The sequence below is a fragment of the Anser anser genome (assembly GCF_964211835.1).
Source record: "Anser anser genome assembly, chromosome: 5".
Classification (NCBI taxonomy): Eukaryota; Metazoa; Chordata; class Aves; order Anseriformes; family Anatidae; genus Anser; species Anser anser.
In genome coordinates this window covers 14,529,700-14,543,498 of record NC_139725.1, presented here as the reverse complement: position 1 = coordinate 14,543,498, position 13,799 = coordinate 14,529,700, and the positions used below count along the sequence as shown (strand labels likewise).

Genomic DNA, 13,799 nt, shown 5'->3' with positions numbered 1-13,799 from the left:
AGTGTTAGTATCACCAGGCACGGCACCCGGTCTGGTGCTGCTAGCAAAACATACTGCTCCTAGATCGGTGCTTACTGCATTAGAGCAGGGGTTGCTTGCAAGGCTCTCTCTCAAACTGCTGCTGTTACAGAGGAGCAGTCAGCAGCTCAGACCCGATTCTTGGTTGCCTTGCTGGAGTTTGCCTGACCTAGGTACGTCCTACCTGTTGTTAGAACCAGCGAGCTGATGGTTGCCTTCTCAGTTGTCACACATGCTGTCTGCGTGGTTCTCACTGCAGCGGATGGCGTCCCCTGTCCTGGATCAAAACACAGGTTGGGTATGGCTTCGCTTTCAGCTTGAAGCAGGATCTAAGCACGGGTAAATACTCTGTGCCTTGTAACACACTGGCAAGCTTCTTTAATGCAAGAATAAGCTGGTGGTTGGAAAACGCCTGTCTCTTCTTAGCCAGCATTTTCTGTAGTTTAAAGTTGTTCTTGACAAGAGCAGTCAAGTTGTTGATACTCAGTTATGCCTATTCTTTAAGGTACTGATGACCTAAAGGACAGACTGTTGAGTCGTTTCATTCCCTGTATTCTGAAATTTGGCAGAAACATTTTCTTTGTGTATCAGACAAACTTATTAGCAGATTCTCTATTTAAAACACAATACAGATTTTGAAATAACTTATTCTTCTAAAATGAATGCATGTTATTGGAAAACTTATTTTGTTATCTAATAATTTCTTCGCTTTTATCCCAGTTCCTAAAGCAATATGTTTTCGGAAATATGTTTGAAATAAGTTTCCAAAGTAATATTAATTTCTTGCACTTGAATCTAAGATATGGACTCAGTGATGTATGTCTTGAGAATTCATGCTGAAGCAGGTGGACATTTACTTTAAAATTCATTTTCTTCAGGTAACTGGTGCTTTGTTCATGTCCCTGTATGTGTGCCCAGTTATTGCAGTCCTTACAGAGAGTATTTTTCCTTAACCAAAGGGCATCTGATTTTTCCAGGTATTCTGACTAGGCAACGTGTTAGCCTTTAGTAGTTCATACATTTAGTTCTACATTTGTTTACACTGTGTTAAAAGCAGTCGTGCTGCAAGGAGGAGTAGGAGATGGGGACTAGTGGGAACTTCTTAAACTCACAAACCCGAACCTATGGAAATTGCAACTTGTTTGAATTCAATGGAGCCACGACACACAGGCAGGGCCCTGGAGGCTGATGCTGTTGAGGAAAAAACCAGTTCCTTGCTTACTTTCTCAGTTTCAATTTATAATGTTAGCAAACTGTGTTGTAGTTTTGTTTATTTGGTTTGAACTGGAAGAAGACAAAGGTTTGCCCCCCAGAATAAAACAATTTACAAGAGAAATGCCGCATCCCACGGAGCTCTCCTGGGGTGACATCACTTTATTGCTGCTGTCTGTGTGCTGCTCGTGCTCTTGCCGGCCGTGCTGCTGCTTGTATCCTAAGCAGGATGACGGTGGGGAGAAGGCACGTGGCGTGGTTCCTCCCCCTGGCCTGCATGCCCTGGCTGCGAGGGGAACAGTTGGCACAGAGGTCAGGTTTCTTCATGCCAGCTGGGAAGTTGTGGGTCCTTCCTTCCTCCCCCCACCTCCTCCCAAAAAAGTCACCTAGCCAGGTGGCGGCAGATTGCAACCTCCTGCCCTCCGGAACCGCAGGAAATGGCTCCGAGCAGAGGAGATTCCAGCCCACATCTCCTCAGGAGATCTTTCTGCGGGGACGTTTTTCTCCTAGGTAGAAATCTGTTCTTTAATACTGCAAGCACTCTCATGGTTCCCAAAGCGGATGTGTGCAAAGGTAGGGTTTTTAAAGGTTTTTAATTCTGGTGTTGTTTTCATGACACCTGAAGGCTTGAATTTTAGCTGGAGACCAGCCAGCTTGAGAATTTGGAGTGGTACTGTTCAGCTCTTTCTGTTGTTGGAGTCAAGCGCGCAGTGTGAGGTTTATGTACAATGTAAACGTGTAGTTACATTCTAGGCTTTAACTTACAAGCAGCTGGAGGAACTTTTCCTCTAGTTATGTGGATTTGAAAACAGTATCTCTAAAAATGCTATCCGAAAGGTTTATTTTCCAGTGACAAGGTTTTCTTCCTTCCCAGGACTGTTTTGACAGTACAGGAATCCCAGCCGAAAGCTTACTGAAAAAGTTATTAACTCAGAATTTGTTACAATAATACAAAGTAAAATACATTGCAGGACTGTTCGGTTTATCCAAACCCAAATGTTTTTACATGTACAAAGGATTCAGAGCTTGAATATTCAGATAATTGAATATTCAAGATATTCGGATAATTGAATATTCAAGCACAAACTCTTGATGAGGCTTGGGGTTATCTGATTAAATATTCCAGTGTTGGGCCATACCAGGTTGATCTGTGCACGTTCTGTTTGAAATCAAGAGTAAAGTTCATCATTTCTCTTTTCCAAGAAAAAAAAATCTTTATTTTTGGCTGTGATTAGCTGTAAAGCAGTACATAATTTTATTTCTCCTGTGTCAGATTAATTCTAGCTATATATTTTCCACTTGTCATGACTGACGGGTTTAATATAGCTACCTGAAATTTCCTTCTGACAGTAGTAATTTAGAAAGAGACAGGGTGCCAGGAAGGGGTTAAGAAACCAGAATTTTTGTACCACAATACTGGCAGAGTACAGAAGATTGTTCTCCTGGGGTTCAGGACAGAAGACGTACGATGGGTGCTGCGAATCCATAATACCTCCTCGTCAAGTGCCGGTACTATTGACTTAGCTAAAAAGCATTTAACACCCACTTTGCCTTTTCGGGTCATAAACATTTTCGGAGTGGATATGAAATCTGCCTCACTCTGTTTTGTTTTTGAAGTGCTTCTTATAAATGCTTGAGGTTTCCATAGCAACCTGTGCCATTTGTTTAAATCGGCGCTCGCTGCCCTGTCCTCCCTGCACCGAACTTCTGCTGAGATCCTGCCGGTATCATCTCATTTTCTTGGCATGCCCGAGAGCGGCTTGTAAGTGTTATTTAGTGGCTCCACAGCAGTTCTCGGTAAAAACGCTGGCCCTTCCCAAAGGGCCACTCACTCAGCGAGATGACAGATGTGTGCTTTCTCGCTTGTCGACCTATTTGATTTACCTCGTGTGTTTCCTGCATAGCATTCGGCGCGGCTCCGGGAGTTACTCCGTGCTCCTGTCAAGAACAGGTGGGCTGGCAGGTTTTTGGCCTCTCCCGCTCTGAGGACGTGTCTCCAGGTAGCTGGGACACCCTCTTTTAAGGGAAGGGAGAGGGTAGCATAGTGCAAAATTTTAATCAGAATAAGGAGCCAGGAGGTCTGTCTCGCAGGGCCCCACATTTCATTTAGATTCTCCAACAGAAACAAAGCCTCTTTGTGTTCTGATCGCTCAGGAGGCTTTTTCTGGCTGAGCAAGGCTTCAGATCCCAGGGGATCACCCAGAGAGACAGCGTTCGTTTGATCCAGAGCGGTGCTCAACCAAAACCGATTTCTGCCTGTAGCTGCCTGCGCAGCTGCTTTGCCATCAACACGAGGCTGTTATCTACTTGGTCCCACGGTGGAGACGCCGTGTAAACCCCCACCGGAGCAGGCTGACGGTGCAGCTCAGCTGAGCAGGGAGCTACCTGTGCCAGCCCTCTGCCCGGGCGCGCTTCCAGCAGTTCCCTTGCGCCAGGGCAGGCTGCCACGCAGCCCTGCGGGGGCTGAGCCAGGGAGCTGAGCCGAGCGCTGTCCCTTCGAGCAGAGCGGAGCACAGAGCAGGCTGCCCGGCAGGCAGCACGGCCAGGAGAGCCCTGGCGCTGCGTGGGATGGAAGTCGTGCTGGTGACTCGCGGCTGCCCGTCAGGTCCTCGCCACGGCTGGGGTGTGCTGCGGGAGGACTTCTTGCCCTGAGGAGCTTCTGATGCAGACAGCAAAGGATGAAGCAGGAACAGACAGAGGCGTGACTTGCTGGAGGGCAAGCGGCAGCGCGAGGAAACCCTTCAGGCCTCGGTGCTGCCACGGGTACAATCCAGCAGCTGAGTGTGGGCTGCTTCTCCCTGAAAGCTCTCCGCGTTGCACCAGGCACTTTTCTCTTCCATCACCTCCTCAGTTAGCTCCTGCCTTGGCCTCCCTTGCCTAGAGCACAATGGCTCTGTTCTGTCTTAGAAAAACTTCCTGGCGCTCAGGTCAGTCCTCAGCTTTGAGTACAATTGGCTTTCATCTGGCAGGGATTCAATTACTCTTTTTTTCCTTTCTGCTTGTCAGCGTTAGCATCACATTGGATCCTCTCCTCAAGGCAGGGCTTTGGCTGCTGGAACAAGCAGCATTCAGCTATTTACTGGTGTCACTTTCGCAGTTTTTGCCTAAAGTCCCTGAAGAGGGTTAGATTGATTAAACAACATTCTGCAGGATATGATTACCTAAGGTCTGATAGTTCATTGTGGAGAAACTTTACATTTTCATCCCTAGACTCCAGTTGATTTCTTTCTTCACTATGTGTAAATAGGCTTAAAAGAAGGGGAGGGGAAGGAAATGTGTTCTGCTGAAATACCTGGGTGCTCTGCAGTGTTTTTAGACACAGAAGAAAATGGAAGATCAAATACTTCAGGAGTGCTGGGATCCCACCTGTGGCACCAGCCTATGGTTATAAATCTCGGCTCACATGGGAAAGGTTTTGGTTTTGTCTGACTTCCAAAGAAGCCAGAGCTTATGTGCCTGTGCCGTCAGCCCTCCCTGGCTAATGAAGAGCTCACTGGTTGGTTTTGTCCAGATCTGACAGAGGGTAATAAAGGTCTCAGAAATAATCACGTTTCCTCAGCTCTTGCAAAACTCAGCAGCTGGGTGCAGAAGAAACACCGAACCCAGCGTCACGTGCTCAGCACAGCTGCCCAGGGAGGAGCAGGGAATCCTCCCTTCCTCAGTCCTTCCCCAAAAACATTCCTGGTCCTGTGCCTGGAAGCAGGCACGCACCCCCAGCACCGTCCCGGCTACCGGCTGGGCATGGACCGTGCGGAGGGACTGGAAATCCCTGCGCTCGTCAGTGAAGTTCTCCCCCGCATGCACAAAAGAGTGTTTTCCCCAAAAACTTCTTTTGAAAATGTGTTTTCTCAGGGAAAAATATTTGTCAAGCTTCTCAATCTAAGTCAGGATGTGCTTTATGAATTGCAAGCACTGCTTAATTAGTAGCATCACAGTAACAATTAGAGGTAGAAATACGTGTACAGGTAAAGCCGTGGAAGGTCATAGCGGAACTTTGCTTTGAGCGCCTGTGACTTGTGTAGCAAAAGCAGCAGGAGTAGGCAGGTCTCTCTGTTGGTTAAAAGCACAGATTCTTTCTTTGAGCAGCTGATGTTTCTGAAATAACCGCTCGTCTGTTGTCTGAGCTGCATTCTTATCTTGTATCCTCGCAGCATCATGTCCTGATACGTCAGTAGCAGTGCTGGGAAAAGCTGCCATCCGTTCTGACGCCCGTCAGGCCAAACAAAGGAAATTTAATGCAGCAGTTTCCGTCAGGGAACATTTTGCAGCTCTTTTTGAAAACAAAGAGCTTTATTACCACATTTATTAGTGGTAGCGTGATGACAGCCAAATGCTGTTATTCTGTGACATTGCTGCTGAGATGCTGGCTTCACTTCAGCTATCACTTTACAATTAAAATAATTAAAAGCAGAATAATATGATATATTTCTGTAAGGAGCATTAATACATTCGAATGTTTTGGTCTGTACGCTGTCCAACTGGTAGAGAGCAGCTTTATGGGATTTATTGTGGCTTGAAGCACATAAACAGGCAAGACTGAAAGTGAGCTATCCGAGGGGGTGGGATCTCTGAACGCACTTGGCGTTAGCCATGCTGTCCTATCGTCCGAGCTCCTCACAAGAATTAGCGAGTCTTTGCCGTCATCTGCAGTCGTGCTGTGGGTGCATCCTCGCCCTGCAGCGCTGACTGCTGTGCTTGAGGGAATGGACCCGGTCCCAGACCTCACGGCAGGCTGGCGCGGGGAAGCGGGTTTGGAGAAGAGCTGAATGCCACGTATCCTGCGGGCAGTGTGCCGCATGGCCCCCGCCGGGTTTTGCCGTCCCAGTCATCGCCCCCAGCTCCGTCCCTTGCCCTTGTTGTTCCCCGTGTTGTTCTAGCCTTGGTGCTGCCCTTGGAGGGGCCGTGTTGCCCTCCCAGCCCCAGCAGCTGCCGGGTCCCCTGCACCCAGCCGCCCGCACCGCCTTCAGCACTGCCCGCGGTGCCAGACGCACGTCCCTGATCTGTGACCACGCAGCTGAAATGATCTGGCATCGCACGTAAGTAGGTTGTGTAAGCACACGTGTAACATAACGGAGGGAATGTGCTCAGGCTTGAGGTGGCCAGCGCTGCCTCGTGGCCCCGGGGAGTCCCCAGCCTGAGGGGCTGAGGGCGTGGGGCCAGCACCGAGGTGGCTGTGGCCGAGGGGGAGGTTTCTGGGACGGGCCGAGGAGAAGATGATTGTGGTAGCTGTGAGGCTGTCTGTAAGAAGCTGTGAATCCGCGACTTAGCCAAATTTAATTTTCAAATGGCAAATTTGGCACTTTTTTTTTAAAGGAAAAATGTTACCAGGCTGCTGAAGTCCCAGCTAGAAACACTGGGAAGAAAGACAAAGGCTAAAAAAATGCATAAGGAAAGGGCACGTCTCGGATCCAGCAACCTGGGGAGCGTAACCCTTGCAGGTAATGAGCCAAACAACTCCCTGTGCTCTGCTTTGCTCTGTTGGCGTACAGTCACCAGAAATTAGTGATGGTTTTCCAGTCGGCAGACTCAAAGTGGGTTTCCATTAGGCCTTCTTGAGTAACCTGGGTTCCCCCATCAGGAAGATAACGAATTCAAGGTTAAATCATGCGTGCGTGCAGAGAAAAGGGTGAGAAGATTTTTTTTTTCTGCTTCCAGAAGTAGTTTGTATCGATTACCTGTTTATCCATTTCGTGCTTTCGTATTTGTGAGCCGGGACCTGTTAGGTTGCAGTTTTTGTTGTAAAACTGGTTGTTTCGAGATGTGAACTGAATGGGAGAAGAACCTGAGCCCCTTCCCGTTACCTCGTGAATTATTGCCAGGAGCAAGATCCCAAAGGGCTGGTGCGTGCTGCCAGTCACGGCGTGCAGGCTCGCAGAACCAAAAAGCGGGACTGGCAGCGCCGGCTGGCAGGGCAGCGAGAGGCAGGTTTTCCTCTCGAGAGCTTTTTGGGAGGAGATTTGAAACGCCTCTGCTGGGTATAAGCATGGAGGTGGATGTCAGCATCTCCCTCCCCATCTTACTCTTTCCTTCCCCTTGTGTGGCACTCGCTGTGGTAGCCAGCAAGAGGAGTCGCTAAAAGGCTGCGCGTCTCCTGTAATTGCATTGTCAGACGAGTGACCCCATGCCATAAACTCATTTCCCTGATAGCGTTTCAGCCATGTTAGCTGTTTCTTCTCTCAATCTGGCGCTTGTGCTTCCCAAAGTTGGGCAGTGATATATTTTACGTGAACCGTACGGCACTCGACATGCTCCCAGCCTCGGGCAGAGGTCCCTGCAGCCCGGGTGCCGTGCCCTGGCGCGCGATGTGACTTCAGCTCCATGCTATGCAGGAAAGAAATCCCCTCGTATGATCACCATGGCCAAGGGTTTCTGTAATCTATACGATGAGGTCACATTTCAATACCGGGAGCAACCTAGATTAAAGGCATGATTTAAGCCACTGGAATAAATATAGTTTTTTACATTAGCGCATTGCAGACCTGACTTGGGGGTTTATGTCACAGGATATTTTTTTCTGAATTGTCTCAAACAAAAACTTAAGGCTTCCTGGTTATTACCATGGTGATGTTGCTCCAACTCAGCACGGAAATTTCCCAGAGCCTTTTATAGTCCTAATTGCGAGGGAATTCGGTGTTCGTCCTACCTGCAAGGGAAGCAGTTTGCCCTCACTGAACTTTCTTTACGAAACTCGGTGGGTAGTTCGGGGATGCTCGTGTTGAATTTCAGGCAGTGAGTCAACTGGCCTTTTTTCTGCAGGGCCTTGGATCCTCTTATGCTAAGGCTGTTGCTAGAGCAGATTAAATTTACCTTGCTTCACATGAATGTGAGATGCTTTCCTCTGCTGCCAGTTTGCTCCTGCAGGAGAGGCGAGCTCGGCCCCAGGGGTCCTCCAGGTCTCACCCCGCGGTCCTGCCCTCCCCAAGGGCTGTGCTGAGGAAGCACAGCTCGGTCCTCGCCGTGCTGCAGAGTCCAGTTCTCAGGAATAAAATCTGCTGTAAGCGGGTCCCTTGGAGAGAAAGTCCTCGTAATGCAGTCAGGGCTTCAGGGGGCTAAATTTAGCCATTAAAATCAACAGTAAAAAACACCGTCTTCTCCAAACTGGAATGATTCAGTTTGACCCGACAGAAAATTGTTCCCTTATTAAGTTAATTGCGTCTCCCAATAAAAAGGCTTCAAACTGAGGCCTGGCCCCGGAGCTGCTTTGGGGAGCCAAGGAGCGGCGAGACTGCAGCCAGATGCTGTCTGCAGCCAAGGCTCCGAGCGATCCCTCAGCGCCGGCGACAAGCGGAGCAGCCAGCAGCCCTCTGAGGCGCGCTGACGAGAGCCGCCGGTCACCTTTCTCCCAGAGCAATTTTAGGACCCCTCGGCGAAGCAGGAACCCGGAGTCACGCCGAAGCAGGTACTTAATCCCGGATCAAACCGCAGCCGGGAGGGAGGTGGGGACGGCCCCAGCCCCTTACATCGGGCTGACCCTGGCACCGGGGGGGGGGGGGTGCAGCAGCTTGGGCCTGGCCCCGGCCGTGGGCAGGGGGGGGCCGGGGGGCGGCGGTGCCGGGGGCGGAGCGGCGGAAGGGAAGCGGGCAGCGGGGGGGCCCCGCCGCCGTCTGAGCATGCTCGGGCGTGGGCAGCCCGGGCTATATAGCGGCCGTGCCGAGCCGCGCCGAGCCCAGCCGCTCTGCCGGGGCAGGCGGGACGTGAGGGGCTCCGCATCGCCCGGCTCAGCTCCCCCCTCCCGGCTCAGCACCGCTCCCGCCGCCCGGTACCGCACCGCTCGGCTCCCGTCACCCGGCTCCGCTCGGCTCCCATCGCCCCGGCTCCTCGCCGCTCTCCCCCCCCCCCGCCGGGACCCGGCTCCCGGCACGGCCGAGGCAGCGCCCCCCGCCCCGCCGGCCCCGGCGCCGCCCCCCGGCCCGGCCCGGTGCCCCCCGCCGGGCGGCAGGATGGCCGCCAAGCCCGCCGAGCTGCTGGGCGTCTGCTCGAGCTACCAGGCGGTGATGCCCCCCCACTTCGTCTGCGTGGCCGAGGAGTTCCCCCCGCCCGCCCGGCCGGCCCGAGCCCCCCGGGGCAAGCTGCGGCGGCCGCGGCAGTCGCGCTTCAAGACGCAGCCGGTGACTTTCGACGAGATCCAGGAGGTGGAGGAGGAGGGGGTGTCCCCCATGGAGGAGGAGAAGGCCAAGAAGTCCTTCCTGCAGTCCCTCGAGTGCCTGCGGCGCAGCACCCAGAACCTCAGCCTGCAGCGGGACCGCCTGGGCAGCTGCCGCCTGCGCAACAGCCTCGACTCCAGCGACTCGGACTCGGCCCTCTGAGGGCGGCACGGCCCGGCCCGGCTCGGCACGGCCCGGCCCGGCCCGGTGGGACTGCGCCCGCCCCGCTCCGGCAGGGACCCGGCCGCAGGGAGGCTCGGCGGGGCGCCCGGCGGGCCGGGATGTTTTCTGAGAAAGCGCTTGTACCTGCGTTCCTATTCGATTGTACGAAACTCTCCGTCTGAAAGACACACAAAAAAAAGGAAAAAAAAAAATCTTTTCTATTCGTTAGAAGAAATATGAGCTGTTTTAGATGCATTGAGCTGCTGGACTTTATATTTATTTTTGCATTTAAACTGTTGACTGCGTTAATTTAATATGTTTCTACCCGAATGTCTGTTATTATTTCCATAAAAGAGTAATAAAATCCGATATATTTGCACAGTACCTACCGGACTGTCCTTTTTTCAGGGTCCTGCTGTCCTCTTCGGGCTCTCCTTGCCCCTCTGGCGGGGGCTGGAGGGGCTCAGAGGCTGCCGGCAGCCCGTGCAGAAGCAGCAGCGCTCTCCCCAGGGATGCTGCTCGGAGAGGTTTCGAGGTCTGTGCCGCCAGGTACACGCTGATGAGACAGGACACAAGCTAGGCTGATTTTAGACAAATTTATTTGCATTTCAGAGATCTTTGTGTTAAAGTAGCTTGATGTTTGAGGACTGTTTGGAAGTGCTTGTGCCTGAAAACGTTAACGCAGCCGGGCAGGTGTAGTTTGTTCAGAGCTGGACGTGTGCTTTCTGGTCTCCTACGAATTGCTGTTGTCCCTTCCAGCCCCTGAGCTGCCGGGTGCCGCAGCTGGAGCGAGCACGGGTCGGTTTGGTAGGGCGAGCGGCGATTTGGGGACGGGACGGGCTTGTCTTGCAGCCGAAAAGCAGAGGCTTTTCCATGTGGGGTGGCAGCGGAGTTATGTGGGGCTTCGGTGTGCGTGTGACAGACTTCCCCATCTCTCCGACCACGGTATTTGTGCTGTGGAGTGCCTGAGTCTCTCTGCAGGAGAAGCAAATCTCTGGACCGAGAATTTCTGTTCCCTTGCGCTGTTCCTGCGCTGACAGCCTGCTCCCACGGCACGTCCTCCCTCAGGGCACCCCTCGGGCAGTTTACACTTCCCCATTACGAGGGATTACCCCCTAGGGATTTGCAGCCTCCAGCTAACACTCCTGGGGGTAGACCCTTGGGGGGTGGGAGCTTTTCCTAAGCCTGTCCTTACAGCTGGCGAAGTGGCTCCTGATGAACAGCATCCCGCTGGCTTCCCCGGGGGCCGTGAGGGCTGGCCCAGAGGGAGGAGGGGAAGGTGGTGGCGATGGGGGCACCCCGTGGGGTGCGTCTGCACCCACCTGAGTGCAGGCGGGCTGCCCGAGGAGCACGGCTGAAGCCTGGCTCTGGCTTAAAGCTGAGGAAAACCATCAGGGAGGAGGAGGAGGGTGCACTCAGCGGCTCTGGGCTCTGCCCCCCCGCTGCCCAGGAGGCGTTTAAGCCCTGCATGGCTCTGCGAGCCACCTCGGCTCCCCTTGCTGCCGGAGCCCAGCGGCTGCTCGCTGTGCGGGCACAGCCCCGCGCACTGCCTGCCCGCAAGGCGCCGCGGCCTCGCCTCCGGGACAGCTGCCAGCCGGCAAGCCAGGTGCTGTCCGAAGTGATCGGCTTCCAGCGGCTGGGCTACGTTGTTGTCAGTGAATTCTCCTAAAGCTGTTACAGCTCTGGGAGCTTTGGTTTTGCAAAAGGGTTTGAAGCATCTCTGGGAACGCTACAGCCGTCTGCCTGAGCGTTGCGTAAGGTACGCGGAGTGCTAATGAGCTCTGTGAGGTTGTACAGCATCCTCCCCGTACTGCAGGCTCGGTCTGCTTTTCGGTCGTGCTTTGCTTCCACCCCTGGTACAAGTCCCAGAGGTGCAGGCGCTGCCTGGTCCCCTCAGGAGGCTGTGAGCACGCCGCCCTCTGCCCCCGTCCAGCAGCGGGGCTTGCAGCAGGCGTCAGCCACCGCCCGCCTCCATCGGGCACCGGGGCCTCGGGCTCCAGCTTCCCCGGGGTGCCCGTGCTCACTTTTCTCTTTCAAGAGACAAACCCGAGCTGTGCTGGATGTTAATGCAGAGGATAAAGAGGGTTCGAGAATCTGTTGTAGCACAATATTTGAGAAAAAAGACGTATCCCATTGGAGAGGCTGAGTAAACAAGTTTCTCTCCAACAGTTCTTTGTTAACATTTTTCTGCTCCCTCTCGAAGCGACCGACATGCACATGGGAGATGCCAGTGCTAAAGACAGGCTATCATTTATCTTCCCAGCTGTTACGAGCTAGGCAAAAGGGTGAAAACGCAGGGTGTTTTAGCTCTGTCCTGGAGAGGCCATACTGCACGCAGGTGGAAAAGCAAACCTTGTGCCAGGCCTCCTTTACTCATTTTGAAGGTTTCTATTGCAATGCTTTTTAGCATCATGGATATCTGTCCTGTAAGGATTAAAAAACAAAAAAACAGAAGCTACAACAAACCTTATTAAATTCACTTCACTGGGGCTAATGACTGTATCAGAGGCTTTTGAGTCTGTCACCCACTACCCAGGCTTGAGACGTGGGCTGTACATTTCCCTTCAGCGGTTCACAGCTTAAAAATCATCCAGCAGATGCCACTTGTGGTGATGCTCAGGATGGCAGCGAGTTGGCACGAGCATCCTACGTCTGCAGGGAGGGGCTGGGAGCCAAACTGGTGGAAAAGCAGGATGGGGCTTGGGGTGGAGGGCAGATTGGGCAGAACAGGCAGGGCTGGAGGGAGCCCAGGGGACAAATCCTCTGATTCACAGGAAATTGCATGGCAGAAGTTGTTTTTAATGTGACCCGATTTTACTCTCAGATTGCTGCACGCGTAAATCATCCTGTCCCGAGGAGCACCCAGCGGGGTGAGTAAAAGCTGTTCTCTGGATAGGCTGAATGGTGCAGTGCTATTGCTCCTGTGGCATCACAGAAGGGAAAAATGTCCTCTCTGTGCACCTTATGGATCTCATTTCCTGTTGTTTTTTTTTTTTTTGGTTGTGGTGGTGGTTTGTTTGATTCTGTGAATCCACAAAAACCTTTAGGGGAAATATTCAGGCTGGAAAAGACCTCTAAGATCATCTAGTCCAACCCTTAACCTAGTACTGACAAGTCCACCACTAAACCATGCTGTGAGTTCTACATTTACACCTTTCTTGAAGACGAAACCACCAGGGATGGTGACTCAACCACTTCCCTGGGCAGCCTGTTCCAGTGCCGCACTGCCCTTTCAGTAAAGCCATTTCTCCTAATGGCCAACCTAAACCTCCCCTGGTAAAACTTGAGGCCATTTCCCCTAGTCTTATCACTTGGTGCTTGGGAGAAGAGCCTGATCCCCACCTCACTACGACATCCTGTAAGGCAATTGTAAAGTACGATGAGGTCTCTTCTCCAAGCTAAACAGCCCCAGCTCTCTCAGCCGCTCCTCACAGGACGTGTTCCCCAAGACTTGTTCTCTTTTAGTTATATTTGACTCAGCAAATTCAGGGAGGATTTCTGGCTGCTGTCGAATGTCCACCTCACGTGGCTGAGGATCCAGGTGGCCGAGGAGGAAACCCCTGGCTGTGGGCAGCATTGCTGCCGTCGGGTGGCTTCTCCCACCTCTGGGCTCCCAGTGTCTCACCAGGGACACCCCAGGCTGGGGCTGCTTCCAGGAGCGAGCAGAGGACATGGAGCAGAGAGGGCCCCGACAGCTTTTGGGGATGCAAGAGGGTGCAAGCTGTGCAGAGCACTTCAGCGAGCCTGGCTCCAAACTTCAGGACTATTTTGTAAGTATGTTGTAAGCTGAGGAGAAAATACTCACAGGCCCAGTAAAAGCTCGTGCAAGGCCAGCTCACCTTCTGCAGCAGGAGGTGGTTGCACAGTACGGTGGGTTCAGCACCTCAGCCCTGCAGCCAGCAAGCAGTCTGGGATCTTTCACTTTCCACCTCTGCAGCTTAACGAGCTTCCACTTAATTAATTCCCAAGCAGCATTGCATCGCATCGCACCGCATCGCATCGCACCGCATCGCATCGCACCGCCGTGCCTGGGCAGCCCGGTCTGGAGGGAGTGCTGCTGTACCACAAGCATAGAGGAAAGCACCTCCAGGTATTTAATTGGCAGAGCAATTAGCGTAACTGGTGCCAGGGGACGAGGGACCATGCCTCAAAGCTGTGTAACCAGTAACTGCGGTGGCAGAGTCACATAACCGCTTCTGGAGCACCAGCCTGAAGGCTATGAAACGTGTGAACTGGGTCATCATGCGCTTAGACGCACCGTGT

General features: G+C 52.7%; 2 protein-coding genes across 3 annotated transcripts in view; both read left to right on the top strand.

The window, feature by feature from the left end:
* Window positions 1-8,465: 8,465 nt before the first annotated feature.
* On the top strand, window positions 8,466-9,920 carry LOC310900023 (uncharacterized protein C11orf96 homolog; the record flags this gene model as incomplete). Its single annotated transcript, XM_083837251.1, has 1 exon — window positions 8,466-9,920. The coding sequence occupies one exon, from the start codon at window positions 8,466-8,468 to the stop codon at window positions 9,534-9,536; it is 1,071 nt and encodes a 356-aa protein (XP_083693377.1). The 3' UTR covers window positions 9,537-9,920.
* ACCS (1-aminocyclopropane-1-carboxylate synthase homolog (inactive)) overlaps window positions 8,491-13,799 on the top strand; it is a 63,754-nt gene continuing 58,445 nt past the window's right edge. The window contains exon 1 of one of the 2 annotated variants that reach the window (XM_083837245.1): window positions 8,491-8,629. The gene's annotated coding sequence lies outside the window, so the exon portion shown is untranslated. The remainder of the gene's footprint in view (window positions 8,630-13,799) is intronic. The other variant, XM_083837246.1, reaches the window with a different exon arrangement.